The sequence below is a fragment of the Penaeus chinensis genome, chromosome 10 (genome assembly GCF_019202785.1).
Source record: "Penaeus chinensis breed Huanghai No. 1 chromosome 10, ASM1920278v2, whole genome shotgun sequence".
NCBI classification, from domain to species: domain Eukaryota; kingdom Metazoa; phylum Arthropoda; class Malacostraca; order Decapoda; family Penaeidae; genus Penaeus; species Penaeus chinensis.
The window spans coordinates 7,393,678-7,411,791 of NC_061828.1; the positions used below are offsets into that span (position 1 = coordinate 7,393,678).

Consider the following 18,114-nt stretch of genomic DNA (forward strand, 5'->3'; position numbering starts at 1 on the left):
ACTGAGAAATGCCACATCTACAGGCATATCTGCATATCAGGCTCAGATTATCCTATTTTGCCTCTAAAATGGGCTAAACATACCGACCTCCCCGACACCGACTCCCCGACCTTCATCTCCGGCACATCAACCCCCCGACACCGACCTCGCGACCCCCCCCCCCCCCCCCCGCCCCAAGACAGACAGCCCGACGCCCCCGACGACGCCGTAACTGCCCCTCAACCGCCGTGGCAAACAGTCCCCAGGTCAGCGAGAACGAAACCATGCGAGGCCCCGGCGCTGAAGGATTACCCAGGGTGCAGGCGACGCAGGACCCGGCAACGGCAATGAGCGAGACAGGCCGCCTAATCCTATTTTTTCTTGCACGTCCATCCATTTATTTATCTATACACAGATATATGTATCTATACACATATATGCCTCTTTATCTATACCAATCTATATTTCTATATGTACATATATGCATACATACATATACAAATATATATATACATATATATATATATATATATATATATATATATATATATATATATATATATGTGTGTGTGTGTGTGTGTGTGTGTGTGTGTGTGTGTGTGTGTGTGTGTGTGTGTGTGTGTGTGTGTGTGTTATAGTTGACAATAATAATTGATCTACCACATTACATTTTCATTTTACTTATCCAAATGAGATCATTCATAAGACAGATTAAATAGATTAAATATAACTGTCAAGTTGTGCATGGCATTCCAGATCACTCACTGACCTGTTTCTTTATCCTTCCCTAATCTGATGTGAATATGCATTCAGTTCTTATTACCTTCCTTAAAGATGATTTTGAGTTTGTCTTCCTGAATGTAAACGAATATCATAATGCAATGTTGCACTGTGAATGACACGGAGGGCGAGATCACGTCACATCACCTGCTTAGCGCCGCGATGGTGCTGATGACAGGTCAAACTCCCTTTAGAGTTCCACCATCAACAATCAACGAAATACGACCTGTCTTCACGATGATAACGACTCGTACCATTCAACCACCACTTCCTTTGTACGAGCACCACATTCTGCTTGCTACGAACGCTCCAACTCCGAAAATATCGCAGCAGAAGGGGTAATCCGTTCAAAGATCTGCCGACGGGTGCTGTGCGCTGGGAGAGCTCGGGAACGGCTGCTCTTGTCCATTCGTAATCCGACACGAGAATCACGAAGATTATCTTCCTATAGAAGAGCTCTCAGGTGCTAATGCCAGACTGCAAGAGGGATGGCGTGCCAGGAGCACGTTGAGCTTACTAACCTGATATGAGGTGCGCTGGCCTTTTTTCAACACCCCATACAGTCTTCTCCGCGCCTATTTCGAATTTGTTGTTGTTTTAGAAGGGTGGGTAAAGCGGTCAAAGAACGTTCTGGGGGCGCCTCGTTTCATGTTACTGATGCTATTATGGCTTTATCTTTTTTTCCTATCAATAATCTATATCATCAATATGTACATACATGACATCAGCAATGGCGGCAGCAGATACAGCCTGACCCGAATGGCCGGTAACGTCAAAAACACTAATACACACACACACACACACACACACACACACACACACACACACACACACACACACATATATATATATATATATATATATATATATACGCAAACGCACACGCACACACACATATATATATATCACGGCAGCCGGTGGTGCAAAACGGCGGTGAGTGAGATCATTTTTGCGGTGTGTGATGCTGTCATAGTTTCGATTATGCCAGTGGCACACGGAAGCGAATTTCAAGTGCGGGAAGGCGGTCAACGGACGAAGGCTTTAGATAAGGAAGTGTGGGCTGTAAATATACTGATACTTGCATATATATATATGTGTGTGTGTGTGTGTGTGTGTGTGTGTGTGTGTGTGTGTGTGTGTGTGTGTGTGTGTGTGTGTGTGTGTGTGTGTAGCCCACACTTCCCCATCTTCAAACGCATATTCATATGTGTTTCAGCGTCGGCGTGCATGGAAATGCAACGATTGTGCGTGCGTGCAAGCCTGACATTTATCTCCGTCCGTCGCCCGCCTTCCCGCACTTAAAATTCGCTTTCGTGTGCCACTGACATCAGCGAAACGATGACAGCATCACACACCACAAATATTATCTCCCTCGCCGCCGTTTCCCCATCACCGGCTGCTGTGATAACACTCGTCATTTCCTCTCCGAGCGCTGAAATCCGCTGGTAACTGTATTTAGAACTTGGGTCCGCGGCTGCCATTGTTTATCCATGAGGTCAGCTGACAAACAATTAAGCGACATATGTTTAATCTGAGTACGATTTTTTATTGCCACATATTCCAACCATTACGTCATATTTCTTCGTTATTTTGTACTTAATCTTAATTTTCGCCGATATGTACCAATAGGTAAAAACAAGCAAATTCTATTATCAAAACAAAACACACGATGTTATCAACAGGACGAGGCAGATCTTTGTGGCTGTCATTTGAGATACACAAAAACAAGTTGACTGGACAGGAAAATCTGTATATCTGTGATACGCATACGCACTCGCGCGCGCGCGCACACACACACACACACACACACACACACACACACACACACACACACACACACACAGACATTGGTTCTCGGACACTTTTCATTATTTAGTAAACTAGCTTATCTCAATAAATGTTTGGGTGCCTGTTTAAATACGCTGCATCAGTAACAATATATCTTTAACTTCCATCCGTGGAACTTTTCAAGCCATCACAGACTAAAAGTCGCACAGTCGATTCACATAGCCGTCTACTCGTTGTCCAATCCATATATCCTCCTCCTCCTCCTCCTCTTCCTCCACTTTCTTCTTCTTCTTCTTCTTCTTCTTCTTCTCCTCCTCGTCGTCACCATCTTCACAATCCCCTTCCGCTCCCACACCCCTTCCTCACCCTTTTTCTGCTTTGCCCCTGCATAAAGCTCCCTTCCCGACACCAGAACCCCCCCCCCCCCCCCCAAAAAAAAAAAAAAAAAAAAAAAAAAAAAAAAAAAAAACGCGACTCCACACAGGTAACCTGCACGGCTCTTCCAAGTAGGCCTATAATTGTTGCCTACTCGCCACGTCCTCTCTCACCCTTCCGGTCTCATCCCCCATCCATTTCCCTCTTCCGCCTTCTCTTCACTTTTCTCTCTTTGTCACCCTCTGTCTGTCTCCATTTCTTTTTCCCTCATTTTCTTCTTCCATTTTCCTTTTTTTTTTTTTTTTTTTTTTTTTTTTTTTTTTAAAGCAAAGCCCTTCTCCTTTCTTCTCCATCACTTAGCACCGTTCTTCCTCTCCCTCTCCCTCTTCTCTTCTCCTTCACCCCCTCTTCTCCTCTCTTGCCTATGGCTTCTTGTCCTTCGTCGGAGGTCATGCTCGTCTCTCCCTCATTTCTTTGTGTCTATTCCCTCCCTCTCCCTCTCCTGCCTCCTTCTTCTCCTCCCTTTGTTCATTCTCCTCCTCCTCCTCCTCCTCCTCCTCCTCCTCCTCCTCCTCCTCCTCCTCCTCCTCCTTCTCCTCCTCCTTCTCCTCCTCCTTCTCCTCCTCCTTCTCCCCTCCTCCTCCTTCTCCCCTCCTCTTGCTCCTCCTCCTCCTCCTCCTCCTCCTCCTCCTCCTCCTCCTCCTCCTCCTCCTCCTCCTCCTCCTCCTCCCCTTCCCTTTCCCTCGACTTACATAACCCGCTAAGATATCTAATCGCATATGCATGGAGGTCCTTCACCTACCCCCCCACCCCCCACTCCCCACCAGGGTAGGACTACATGGAACCCCTTGATTGGACATTGGAATCGTAACTATGTCGATAATAGGGCGCCGTGATTCCTGAGATAAAATTCCCCTTAAATATTCATTCCGTTATTTACTTCCTCCCTCGTATCTCATGTCGTCTAAGTGGTTCTGCAAAGAAATTTTCTCTCTCTACATCCTTTTTTATCTTTTTGACTCTCACTGTTTACCACCTCTTCCTTTCCCTTTAAGCCAAGGAAAGTGCTCAAAGTGTCGTTACACAAAACCGACGAAACGAAAAGGAAAATACGCAGTCGGTATCAAGAGCTTACGCAAAATACTCGTACGCAACGGAACGAATCCAAACGACAAGTGGAGTCTGACAAGCAATACAATAAACGGTGGTGAAACGTGCGCATGTCGGGAAGGAAGGCTAGAAAAGGGGAAAAAAAAGGTCAACGAGAAAAGATGGGATAGAGAAAAGCCAACGAAAGAGAACATAAAAAAGAAAGGTCACCGGCAATGAAAGACCAACGAGAACAAAGGAGAGGAAGAAAGGTCAGCGAAAGAAGGGGAGGAGAACAGGGCCTCACCTAGACGTCCACGTCGGCATATCAAAGCCTTGTTTTGAGCGTATCCGATAACAAGGGCTGTTTTTTGCTACCGTTTCCCCCTTTCCTACGGCTCTCTGACCTCCCATTCTTACTCGTGCAAGCGAGGACCCCATTTCATTTGACGACAAAACGTGCGACTCGACTACGCACATACGCCTTGTTGCGAGATGGCATTACGTTGCATAAGCCAAGATAGAAAGAAACAAAAATAGAAATAGATACAAAGCTAATGGATTGACAGACAGACAGACTGACAGACAGAAATCTGACAGGGAACAGAGAGAGAGAACGTCGGAGGAATACATCAATTCAGGCTTAACATCGTATGAATGTTACCAACGCATTCCAATAAGACCAGACAAAACTGGATAAAGTCACACCACATATCCACTCACCCATAACAAATCGCCCCACAGACATAACGGAGCCTCGCGAACCTCCACACCAAACAGCAACGCATAAAGGAAGCGAACACTCACGGCGTCGGAGAGGTCGTCCCGCGAGATGGCGTAGACGATGATGGGCAGCACCTCGGGCAGCAGCGCCCTCAGGAACTCGATGGAGGTGTTGAGGGCGCGATTGTGGGGGACGGTGGGCGTCATGACCACCTGCACGCCCTCTTTCAGCAACGGGTGCGGGAGGCCCACCTCCAGCATGGCGCTCCCCACCACGGGGTCCTGTGGCAAGGCAACGGGGGAGGCCGGCGATTAGGGGCTACGTGATAGAGGGACGGAGATTCAGGTAATGGTGATAGCGATAACGACGGGAAGGGATAATAAAGATAATGACTAAGTAATGTGAAGTTTAGGTAATCATGTCTTAATACTGGCGATTTCACAATCAATGCTCTGCCAGCGTAGCATTACTATGGCACCGATACTGTAAATCAACACGTAATGACGGTCAGTCCTCAATAGACCGCCTACCCACCTGCATGGCTCGCTGGTCCAGTTCGACGTCGGCGCGCGGCACGGTGCCCCACGGGCGCGCGTGGGCGTGGAGGGAGTGCACGAGCTCGTAGCCGGCCTCGGCGTGCGGGCCATGGTCGGGGAGGGCGAGGCAGACGGTACGGGCGTGCGAGTGCTTGAGGCGAACGGGGCGCCACGCGCGCCCGGGGGTCAAGCGGGGCACGATAGGCAGCACCTGCTCGGCCAGAAGGCGCGTTACCACGAGCACCTTGCCGTACGCGTCCTGCCCGCCCACCACGATGCACGGCGGCACGCCCAGCACGTGTCGCAGCTCGCTCAGCTCCACCTCGCTGAACCGGATCTCCGCCACCTGCTCTGTGGGCGGGCAAGCCGGGCAGGGGGTTAGGCAACCACTAATGGCACAGGGTTAGTCGTAATAGTGGTAATAGAAACACCGAGGGTATCACTATTACGACAGAAATAAAAACAAAATAATAATTACGTCTAATGTGTATAAAATATAAGCTTCATCTTTACATGCACATAAGCCTACATAGAACAATGACCTCTATCGATATCAATGTGGCATTGCATTATTCCATTTTTCATTGATCTCTCTATTCACACATACATGCACACATAAACCGTTTACATAAACGAAGTGTGACCTACATCAATAAAAACCTACACAAGCACGCATACGTTCGCTCGCTCGCTCACTCACTCACTCTCTCTCTCTCTCTCTCTCTCTCTCTCTCTCTCTCTCTCTCTCTCTCTCTCTCTCTCTCTCTCTCTCTCTCTCTCTCTCTCTCTCTCACACACACACACACACACACACACACACACACACACACACACACACACACACACACACACACACACACACACGAAATACAACACAGACCTACACACGCCAACGTGACTCGTGTGTCCATAACAAGCTTACTTCCAGCACAGTTACCGCGAGGCGTCACATGTCCGAACGAGTCCTTCCTTCGCGATTAAATAAAAAAGAGATATATGCAAATACCATTATAACCAAGGTGGATTTGCCTCTTGTCATGATATGCATCTGTCTGTCTGTCTGTCTGTCTGTCTGGCTCAGACCATACCGCCTCGCCACCATTCCTTTTTACGCTGTACTGTCACTCTACTGTTCAGAAACCGGGAACCATTCGTTAATACCTATACATATGTTATTCATACATAACCTTTATGTATATATATATGTATATATATGTATATATATATATGTGCACACACACACACACACACACACACATAAACATGTATGTATATGTATGTATGTATGTATGTATGTATGTATGTATGTATGTATGTATGTGTGTGTGTGTATAGATAAATAGATATAGATATATATAGATGCATTAATATATTTTTTTCTAGACTCAACCACAGATGACCGAATTACGCAGAAACGATAAAGACCGCAGTAACACAGGATCACAATCCACCTTTCTTTGTGGCCCTTTAGTATCTCCCTACTTCCCGACGTTGCACAGAAATCTTGCTTGCATCTCTCTCTCTCTCTCTTCTCTCTTCTCTCTTCTCTCTTCTCTCTTCTCTCTTCTCTCTCTCTCTTCTCTCTTCTCTCTTCTCTCTCTCTTTCTCTTTCTCTTTCTCTTTCTCTTTCTCTCTCTCTCTCTCTCTCTCTCTCTCTCTCTCTCTCTCTCTCTCTCTCTCTCTCTCTCTCTCTCTCTCTCTCTCTCTCTCTCTCTCTCTGTGTGTGTGTGTGTGTGTGTGTGTGTGTGTGTGTGTGTGTGTGTGTGTGTGTGTGTGTGTGTGTGTGAGTGTGTGTGTGTGTGTGTGTGTGTGTGTGTGTGTGTGTGTGTGTGTGTGTGTGTGTGTGTGTGTACTGTGTGGTGCTTCGGTAGCAATCTCCTGCGTTCAAATCCCTCGCCGCCAGTGGATGGCAACCCCGGCCATTCCTTGCACTCAGGGGATAACTTAGAAGCAAATTGAAACAGACAGTACGTCCCAGCAAGAATATCCATTGTAACAAATGGAATCAAACTAAACCTTTATTAACCTTGATTAACCTCTCTCTCTCTCTCTCTCTCTCTCTCTCGTTCTCTCTGAAACAAAATATCCAATCTCCCGAAAGCTTGAAAAACTAAATACAGAAACAATGAAAAGCTGAGTGAAAAGAGAATAATGAGTGAACAAAACAGCTAAACAACGGAAAGCACCAAACCTGAAAAAACTATAAGACTGAACTAGTGAACCCTAAAGAAGAAGAAGAAGAAGAAGAAGAAGAAGAAGAGGAGGAGGAGGAAGAAGAAGAAGAAGAAGAGGAATAATAATAATAATAATAATAATAATAATAAGAGGAATAATAATAATAATAATAATAATAATAATAATAATAATAAGAAGAAGAAGAAGAGGAAGAAGAGACTAGACAGCCAAAAACCTTAAAATCTTAATGATAAACATTGTAGAACCTTGAAAACTAAGTGACTGAACGCGAAAAAGCCTAAAACCGAATGACTGATAAACAACGGAAAACCTGAACTACTGAACTACTGAGCGACAGAGAGCCTCAATAATAGCTCAGTATTCAAGAAGCTGAAAGAAAGAAAGAAAGAAAGAAAAGAAAGAAAAGCTTACAACTGAAAACATGAAAAAACTGTACAAAAAAAAAAAAAAAAGAACAAGAAAAAAGAGAGAAAAAAAATTGAAACGACTGAAAACGGACAACCAGAAAGAAATTCAATTACGAAAATTGAAAGTCTGGAAAAAATAGACGACTGAAAAATAAACAAAACAAAAAGCATAAAAAAAAAGCAAGAATGAATAAAAAATCGGATCCGAGAAGCGAAACGACCGAAGAAGAGAGATCGAGGAAGACAGACAGACAGACACACAGACAGGAACAGAACCTGATTGACTACTTAAATAACCATATATCAGAACCCTTGAAAAAAAAAAAAATAATAATAATAAACGACAGAACGACTGAACTCCTTTCACCCCCTCCCCCTTCCTTTCAAGCATCCCCCACCCCCCTTCGTCCTACCCCCTCCCCATCCTCGCAGCCCGTGACTTCGTCTTCGTCCCCGGAATTAACACGCTCTCTTGAAGACGGGTTTTCTAAGGCCTTGCCACAAACCCGACGAAGGAGGAGGACGGACGTAGAGAGAAGGGAAAGGAGGGGAAAAGGGAAAGGAAGGAGGGGAGAGGGCACGCTCGAGGCCTCATTCAACCCGATGCTCAGAATAATTATATCTATCATTTGGAAAATAAATTCTAAACTTCCATGGCGAAAAAAACTATACTATAAATTACATCTGAATTATGAAAGTACCAAGTCAACACTTGATATCATGCATAAAAGAAATGGAAAGGGAAGGGGAAGATACTCATAACAAAATAACCATGCCAATAACAGGTCTTTTAACATCGTCTGAGAGGATTGATGCAGCTGAAACCTCAGTGCCATGCGATAAACACTGATACTAAAATAAGACGTGTCTGTTTCTTCATGAGCGTTTACATTTATTTCACTCCAAATATAATGCGAGTGAAAAGTTTGCTAAGATACTATTATACTATCTTATTCGATGACAGGGTCATCCGAAAACATTTCTGGTTAATAAAGAGCATGTTCTTACTGCCTTTCAACATCTCCATTACTAAAGCGTCGTGTCAATTACACGTCTACTGATGTATGAAAAACTGACGTGAAAGATGCTCCAAGCCAAGACCCCACAGACTGAGGGTCGTCGGCTCCTGGTGCAGTGATACGGGCGATGAAGCAAAAGCGACGGAGCACTTCCTTGTTAGGAATTTCTGCAACTCTGATCAGCGGAGAGCCAGGTTACCATCTGGATTCATTTCAATGCCTCCCGTCCATTCAGCGATCCCACAGACCGTTTCTCCTACACAGACTGTGACAGGACGAGCGTGTTCTGGCGTTTGCCATGGCTATGTCTAATCAGGGCACTGTGTTTGACAAACTGACCGACCCTGCAGCACTGTGGGGTCTATAAAATATGAAGTATGAAGCACAGCTCAGGAGTCCAACAATGACTGTCCGAGAACAAAACAAAACTATCTCGCAAGCGGTGATATAGACTTTACATGCAAGCCACATGGCTCGGCAGCCAGGAGACTAGAAATCGTGTCCGGCAAGGAAGAGAGACAGCAGCATCTTGCTAATGAGGTTCAAGGGAATTTCTCATGATATGACCTTGGCCCTCCCTGCCATGCCCGTTGAAAAAACGAATGTCAAGCCTTCCCGAAGCTGACTGCAGGCCGCTCACCAAGACCAAGACCCAGGACTATGGGGTCTGCCAGATAACCTTTGGCTGATCTGTGTTTGGAGAAAGGACATGGAAACAAACACATGGAATGGACTCGCAGCGGGAGCCATCAACACTCGATCTATGCGCTTAAAGGCCCCGACAAGTCCAGCTTTGCTGTATTGTAGAAAAAAATTGAAACCCGCCTTGCAATAGATCCATGCTACAGCTCATCGGGTACAAGTAGCAGGACCAATGTGTCCATTCAATGGTTAAATTGGAACCTACAATCCAGGACCGCCAACTTAGGCGCACCGGACACTTAGTTTATTTTACCGATGCTAATGCTGCCCATAAGGTTATCTAGCAAAAAAAAAAAAAAAAAAAAAAACATACATGGGTTGAGGCTGTGGGACGACCTTGAAAGTCATGGGTTGAGCTTGCAGACATATACCCACACCCACCAATAAGTGCATGTGCGACTATGTATGTTATTATACTGTATATAATTACTCCCACATGAAATGTTTTGCTCTTCCATATAAATATGTAAATATATACATATATATTATATTATATTATATATATATATATATATATATATATGTGTGTGTGTGTGTGTGTGTGTGTGTGTGTGTGTGTGTGTGTGTGTGTGTGTGTGTGTGTGTGTGTGTGTGTGTGTGCGTGTATGTGTGATGTATATATGTGTATATATATGTATATTTGTGTGTATATATATGCATATGTATATGCATACATATACATATATATATATATGTATGTATGTATGTATGTATGTGTGTGTATGTATATATATGTATATACGTGTATATATGTATATATGTGTATGTGTGTGTGTGTGTGTGTGTGTGTGTGTGTGTGTGTGTGTGTGTGTGTGTGTGTGTGTGTGTGTGTGTGTGTGTGTGTGTGTGTGTGTGTGTGTCCTGTAGTGGAATGATAGGTCTAATAATAATAATAAACCCACAGGCACGGGGCATTGCCGGATGCTATAGCTTTGCGCGCCAGGCAGTCCTGCAAACGAAAACGCGAGAGGGAGACGTTTACGCGTCTTTATTCCACCCAAGACTGGCCTCAAGACTAGCGTCGAACCCCAGGCCTTACGCCGCGTGACGCCATGCGCGGGACGGACGAATTTGAGCAGCTCAGTTCAGCCCAGTGAGGTTTGCGAAGACTAGCTTCGGCTGGCCTTTTAAACATGTGGCCCGGTCTGTGCCGGCTATTTAGAGCGGTCTTAACCGATTTATTATCGCTGAATGCTTATCGTGGTGACCGGATTGCCAGAGGGCAATGTAAGCAAAAGGCATAATAATCTCACCAGCCCAGCGGCTGTTGGTGGGTGGTCCTTGTCTCTGAAATGTGTGTGCTCACGTCGGTGAATAATAGTGTAACCGGGTAGCGTTCGGTTCGCCTCAGTGATTGCAACCTGTCAACATAGTCATCTGTCTCTACGATTTGATATGCGCAGTAGTAACCTAGTCTGATTCAGTGAAGGACGAAGTAGCTCAGTTGCCAGTGACGAGACCTTACTTATAAGAGCATGAGTTGCAGCAAAGGCGCCGCGCGAGAACCAGTCACGAGAGGGCCGCGAGAAGCCCGAGCTGGAGGCGCGCGGCACGTCTTGACCTGTCTGAGAGCCGGACCTTGACCAACGCCGGCCAAGGTCAAGCGGAGATCGTCGGGTCACGCGGCGGTCGCGTCCAGCTCTTAACTTCTAATGGGTTCTTTCGCCCAGGCACTACCGGAAGACGCAGCCGCGCACCCATTCATTATGCGCAATCCCGCATGCACGAACAGGCAAGCACACACAAGCCGCACAAGAGGCAGGCCGATTAAGAGAATATTAACGATGCCAAACCTTTATGCACCTTTATTCAATAAAAGAGTTATTTTCATCACTACTGAGGGTGAAATTCCACACTGCAAAATAAGAAAAATGTAGAACAAAAAATGAAACGTACCTACGCATGTGTGTGCGTGCATAGGAGCATTTATGAGAGCGAAGAAAAGACAAAAAGACAAAGAGGCAAAGCGAAAGAGAAAAGAGAGGCAAAGCATGAACGTAGCCTGGTAACCTACAACTGACCCCCATACCAATGACGCAACTATCCCACATGAAACCATGCTGGTACTGCCACCTGCTTCCGTACTGCAGCGTCGATGAGTACTCTAGGACATAGCAAAAAAACAAGGAAGCAAAAAAAAAAAAATCAAGAATTAAGAAATATCAGGAGACCTTACACGATAATAACATCAAATCTACCACGAACACGAGTTCTCAACAAAGATATGCATCACTGTAAAATGACTGTCTGTTAATAGTTAGGATTCTCACTATAAGGTTAATAATGATGATAAATAATGATGTTGATGATGTTAATAATGATAAGGATGATGATGATGATGGTGATGATGATAATGACACAATGATAATAATTACAATTATATATAATAACAAAATTAATAATAATAATAACAATAATGATGATAATTACAAGAATATTAATATAAATATTAATATTAAGAAGATTATAAAAAATACATTTATGACAATAATAACAATAATAAATATAATAACAGTAACTTCAATAATAATAATAGGGACAATACTAATAGCAATAATAATAATAATATTAGTAATAACCATAACAACAACAATAATAATAATAATAATAATAATAATAATAATAATAACAATAATAATAATAATGATAATAATAATAATAACCATAACAACAACAACATAATAATAATAATAACAATAATAATAATAATAACAGCAATAATTATATTAACAACAACCACAACAATAATAGCAATACAAAACAACAAAACAATAATAATAATAACAACAACAATAATAATAATAATAATAATAATAATAATAACAATAATAACAGTAATAATAATGATAACAATAATAAAGTATTAATAATAACAATAATTATAATAAAATAATAACAATAACAACAACAATAATAATACCAACACCAATAATAAAAATAATAATAATAAACAACCTTAGCAAAAACGATGACAATAATGACAATAATAATAATAATAATAATAATAATAATAATAATATTAACAATAATAAAACAATAAAAATAATGATACTAAAAGAAGAAGAAGAACAACAACAATATTATTAATAATAACAATAACAATAACAAAAAGAAAACATCATCATCATTAGTAATAATAAAAGTAATAGTAATTATAATAGTAGTACTACTACTGTGTGTAACAACTACAACAATAACAATAATAGCAACATTTATCATAATAATAATAGACTAATAAAATAATAATAGTAATAATAATAACAATAATAATAATAATAATGATAATAATAACAATGACATTATAAACAATATGTAGCATAACCATGATGGCAATAATAGTAATAAGAAAATAACAATAATAATGGTGATGAAAACAATAATGACTATACTACTACCAATAATAATAGTAACAACAATAATCAATAATAATCATAACATTGATAATAAGTGTCAACAATAAGAAATCAAATAGAAAAAGAGAAATGCACATTGATATAATAATAATAACAATTATCATTATTATAACAATGAAGGCAAAAACAACACCAATAATAATAATAATAATAATAATAATAATAATAATGATAATAATAACAATAAAAAAAAAACAATAATAATGAAATAATCAACTTTTTTACATTCCAAACTTTCTATATTACCACATGAAAGGCATGTCTGGTTATAATCTGTAATCTGTGAGCATAAATAAACGGACAAAAATGTGAATAAATGGACAATGACATCAACTGTGCATATGAACCAATATAACATATCAAAGCTAATATAACTTCACAATCATCACATCAAAAAAACAATCATTGTTAACATTAACTAGCATCAGCATTGCAGTCCAGTTTTCTGGTAGGCCTACTAATGAACATCACAATAATTACCAACAATACTACTGCAATCATTAACATTTTTAATCATTATTAAAAATATATGAGAGAGGGAGAGAAACTCACCACTAAGGGCTAATACTCAAGATGAAGCACGGCTAAATCGTGGAAAACCAATAGACTAACTAATATATGGCAATAAAACCAAGATAAACTAATAAATGATTTTAAATAATTGTGATGTAATAAAAGCAAGGAAAGTCCTATAAAACCCATGAAAAACAAAGGATAACTTATAATACCCAAGATAAACCAATAAAACCCATGATAAACAAAGGCTCTCTCTCACACACACACACACACACACACACACACACACACACACACACACACACACACACACACACACACACACACACACACACACACACACACACACACACACACACACACACACACACACACACACACACACACACACACACACACACACACACACACACACACACACACACACACACACAGAGAGCTGTACCTGTTACATAGTGAATTAACAGCTAAGTATTTCTCTTTCTAGATCAACCTAGTGACATGTAAAGAAATTGTCGACAGCTGTAATCTTATATTTGCAAAATATCCCATGCAAACTGATGTACTCACTACCTTTCCTCCACTACATTTTCAATATGGCTGCTGAAATTTCACTAAAAACCATGTGTTTTAATAGCAAAGCAAACAAACAGTGACCCAATTTGTCACATATCTAATATCAATAACTAATTTAATGGGTAAATCAAAATAACATGCTTAATCACATCAGCATATGTTAGATGTGTGCATTATATAAAAAAAAAAAAACACACACACAAAACAAACATTTTAAATGACTCGATTTGTGATGAGCCCAAATTAGAAAGAAGAAAAACGATAAGGCAAAGAAAAGAAGATGAAAAAAAGATGATAAGAAGACAAAGAAAATAAACATAAAAGAAGAATCAGAAAAATATTGAAAAGATGAAAAAGAAATCAAATCATGCAACCAATTTCAATTTGTTGGGAAACTTTACCTACCCGAAAAGCAAAGGAAACTATTTCTTCTTTCTGTAATGCAGGAGATTTCAATATAATTTTTTATATGTACAGTGATCAGCATACAATTTAGCTTTCACTTCCTGTTGTGAGTAATTTATGAAGGTATGCAGAAGAATCATCTTTGGAAATAACTTCATCAATATTGTCACTCAATATCCTTCCTGTGAATGATGACCAAAGGTAGGCAACCGACCTACTTCTTTTTCTTGTGAATGGGATGTAGTAAACCTAGTTGCTCACAGTTTCTAGATATTAGGCTGATTTCTTACCTCTTTATAAGTTGTGAATGAGGCATAATGATTCTAAGTTAATAAATCTAGCTCTGCCTAACTCATTTGCTCCAGCCATACCCACTATGCCATCCTCTCCACTCTTCCCCTTGGATCCCCTGCTATGAAACAATAAAGACTGAAATTTAGCTTGTTGAAACTTGAAAAATTAGGCCTACTTGTTGCTGGGAGGAGAGGCAGGCAGAAGGGATTTAGAAGACTAAAACTGTACATCTAATAATCCCTGAACAGAAAAAGGATCAATATCAATAGAGGTAAATGCCAGAGCAAAATTTGTTTGTTCTTTTGTAATGACTTTTAATATAAGAAAATATGAAAACCTTAATTAACACTGGTTATTTCCAAAGATAATCTTTAAGTTTATAATCTGCTGAAAAGCAATTAATCATGGTTCAATCAGCTGGATCAATATGCAAATGAAATCATACAGTAAAATACTTATTCCAATTAAGTATGATATTCACTTAGAATTTTTTAAGAACAATTGGTTTTACATACTTTACTTTTATAATCAATTCATGATGATGAAGAAATCTTTCAAAGGATGTTTGATTTGATGTTTTTTTTGTACACTGATGCAATCTAACTATTTTTGTCAACAGTCCTGAAGCAGCTGATCCATAATCTAATTTCTTTCTCATTCATATATCTTCTGTGGCAGTTCATTCAAGGAATCCCCATTATACTACAGATAATGAAATCATACTAATACAATATGATACTTTAAATGTTCAGGAAATAACATGACTTCAGTAGACAAGTAAGCCTATACACACTGAGCCCATTTGTGAGAGACATATGAGGAGACAAGAAGAAGGAGTGAGTTTTGAAGTCCTACAAAAACTGAGGCCTCACAGCTATAATAGTCCACATTATGTTTTACTATGATATTTATGCTGAACTGTGTAAACTGGGGCATATCATCAATATAATCTATTCATGCTTGTAACAATTTATTGATCTGATTCTATGATGCAATGTAAGAGCAAGGTAACACATACTGAGGGATTCATTTGAAGAAACCATAACAATCAGTAATACATGTTTTTAGCATAATCATTCTTTTAATATTATTATATCATCATCATATCCCTCACTTATTTTTTATTATCATGAGCCATTTTTTTTTAACAATGTAAATAACATAATAACAAAGCCACTCATGCTGTGTATATATATGACATCACATGCTAAGACTGCAGTGCTACACATACTCACTTACTTAAAAAAGAACACAACAGAATATATATCACCAATACAGTACTGAATGATGAAATTAGTATTATTTAAAAACAACATAATAAAGTCTAAAAGCCTATTGATTAACATGGATTGTCTGTATTTACTAAAATATCAACCCGGTTCCAGAAGTTCAAACACCGAGTGTCTGTCCATGAATCATACGACCACTGCGCCTCTCACCCTTCCAATTTTTACCAAAAGTACCCACTCCCTCCAAAATACACATTCAACAATCCATCCACCCTTCTGAACCGGAACACTCATCACCTTCCTACCCAATCGAAACACTTCATCGTCAGAAAAAGAACAAGAAAATCACCCAGGTCTTCTGACAGGTTTCTCCCTCCGCGTCACTCCCACAAGACCTCCCCACTCAAAAACTTATTAAAAAAACTTCTACAAACTAAACCAACTTACCTTCCGACAAGTTCCCCGACAAGCCCACATCTTCAATAGACTGTAAAGTTTCCCTCTGCAAGCGTTTTAAGTGTCTGGCGTTCTTATTAAACTTCTGAAACTCCACCACCAATCCCTCTGCCATCTTCACTGTTTGTTTACATCTGACTGACTGAAGGAACAGAGCGCTTACACCACCAATACGAGGAGGATCGTAGAAAACGTTGGAGTGGCTTCGTTTATCGAAGGGGGGACTTTTGCATAATTTGTTGGCTGTGGATATGTCTTCCTTGAGTAAGATTTTACGTAATTTGTTGGACTGTGAGATTGTATTTATGACAAAGGAGTCTTTTAGTTTCGCAATTTTGAGATTGTGTTTTTATCATACACAGTTTTATATAAAATTCTGGCAACTTTGAGTCTGAAATATTAACCGATGTTTTATTACCGTAGGAAAAGCAATCCACATCAATTTCATACTTGTGCAGAAAGAGAGAAATGGAGAGAAAAGGGTATTAAAGTACTTCATCTTGGTACACCCTACAGTTTTCTGATAAATATTTTCTTTTGTGCTAATGTTTAACATCTGTTTTATTTTCAAGTAATCTAGTATATGGTAATATGCAAAGAATAAGATAGAGTGAAGAACACACACACACACACACACACACACACACACACACACACACACACACACACACACACACACACACACACACACACACACACACACATATACATATATATATATATATATATATATATATATATATATATATATAAGATATATATAACAGAAGAGATAATGAAGGAGGACTGAATTTGAGACCTTTTCTTATGACACGTACGAAAACAGTGACAAAAGTAACAAAGGAATTATCAATTCTTTTGATAATGAAGAGGTTTTTGTAAACTCACGGTCGTCTTTATCTCTCTGTCAGGGTATAATAATAGTGACGTAGAGGATTTTTTGCCTGGTTGATTGACATGAGGCACACTGGGCAAGGATTAATTGGCCTGTGGCATTATATAAACATTTGATAATCAATAATACACACGCACGCACATACACGCACACGCACGATGAATTACGGGTTCTAAATAACCACTTTAACTATTATTATAACTATTAGTACCATGATTATTCCTCTTATATTGCTAATACTATCATAATCTAATAACCTAATATTGTTATAATTATTTTTATTATTACTATTTCTATTATAATCATTCTTCTTCTTATTATTATTATCATTATTTTTTTTCTCATTGTTATTATAATTCTTCCTTATTATCATAATCATTGTCATTGCCATTGTCATTATCATTACCATTACTATTATCATTGTTATCATAATAATAATAATATTTTCTTCTTATTATTTTTAGTATTGTTACTATTATTGTTATTATCATTGCTCTTATTACCATTATCATAATCATTATTTTTATTAATATCAAAAGTAGTATCTTTATTGTTACCATCATTACTATTATCATTATAGTTATTATAATCATTACTCTACCATTATCATTACTGTTATTGTTATAATTTTGTTGTCGTTATTATTGCCCTTATTAATATTATTATTATCATTGTCATCATAATTATCATTAATATTCTCATCCCCATCATCGTCATCAATATTGATATTATCAT

General features: G+C 39.6%; 1 protein-coding gene across 1 annotated transcript in view; it reads right to left on the reverse strand.

Annotated features, from left to right (window-relative positions):
* Positions 1-16,608, reverse strand: part of LOC125029588 (dual serine/threonine and tyrosine protein kinase-like) — a 52,017-nt gene extending 35,409 nt beyond the window's left edge. The window contains exons 1-3 of the mRNA XM_047619563.1: positions 16,476-16,608; positions 5,270-5,622; positions 4,819-5,016 (exon numbers count right to left, since the gene is read on the reverse strand). Of these exons, the coding sequence (XP_047475519.1) occupies positions 4,819-5,016; positions 5,270-5,622; positions 16,476-16,599 (675 nt within the window). The 5' untranslated portion in view covers positions 16,600-16,608. The remainder of the gene's footprint in view (positions 1-4,818; positions 5,017-5,269; positions 5,623-16,475) is intronic.
* Between the last annotated feature and the right edge of the window lie 1,506 nt (positions 16,609-18,114).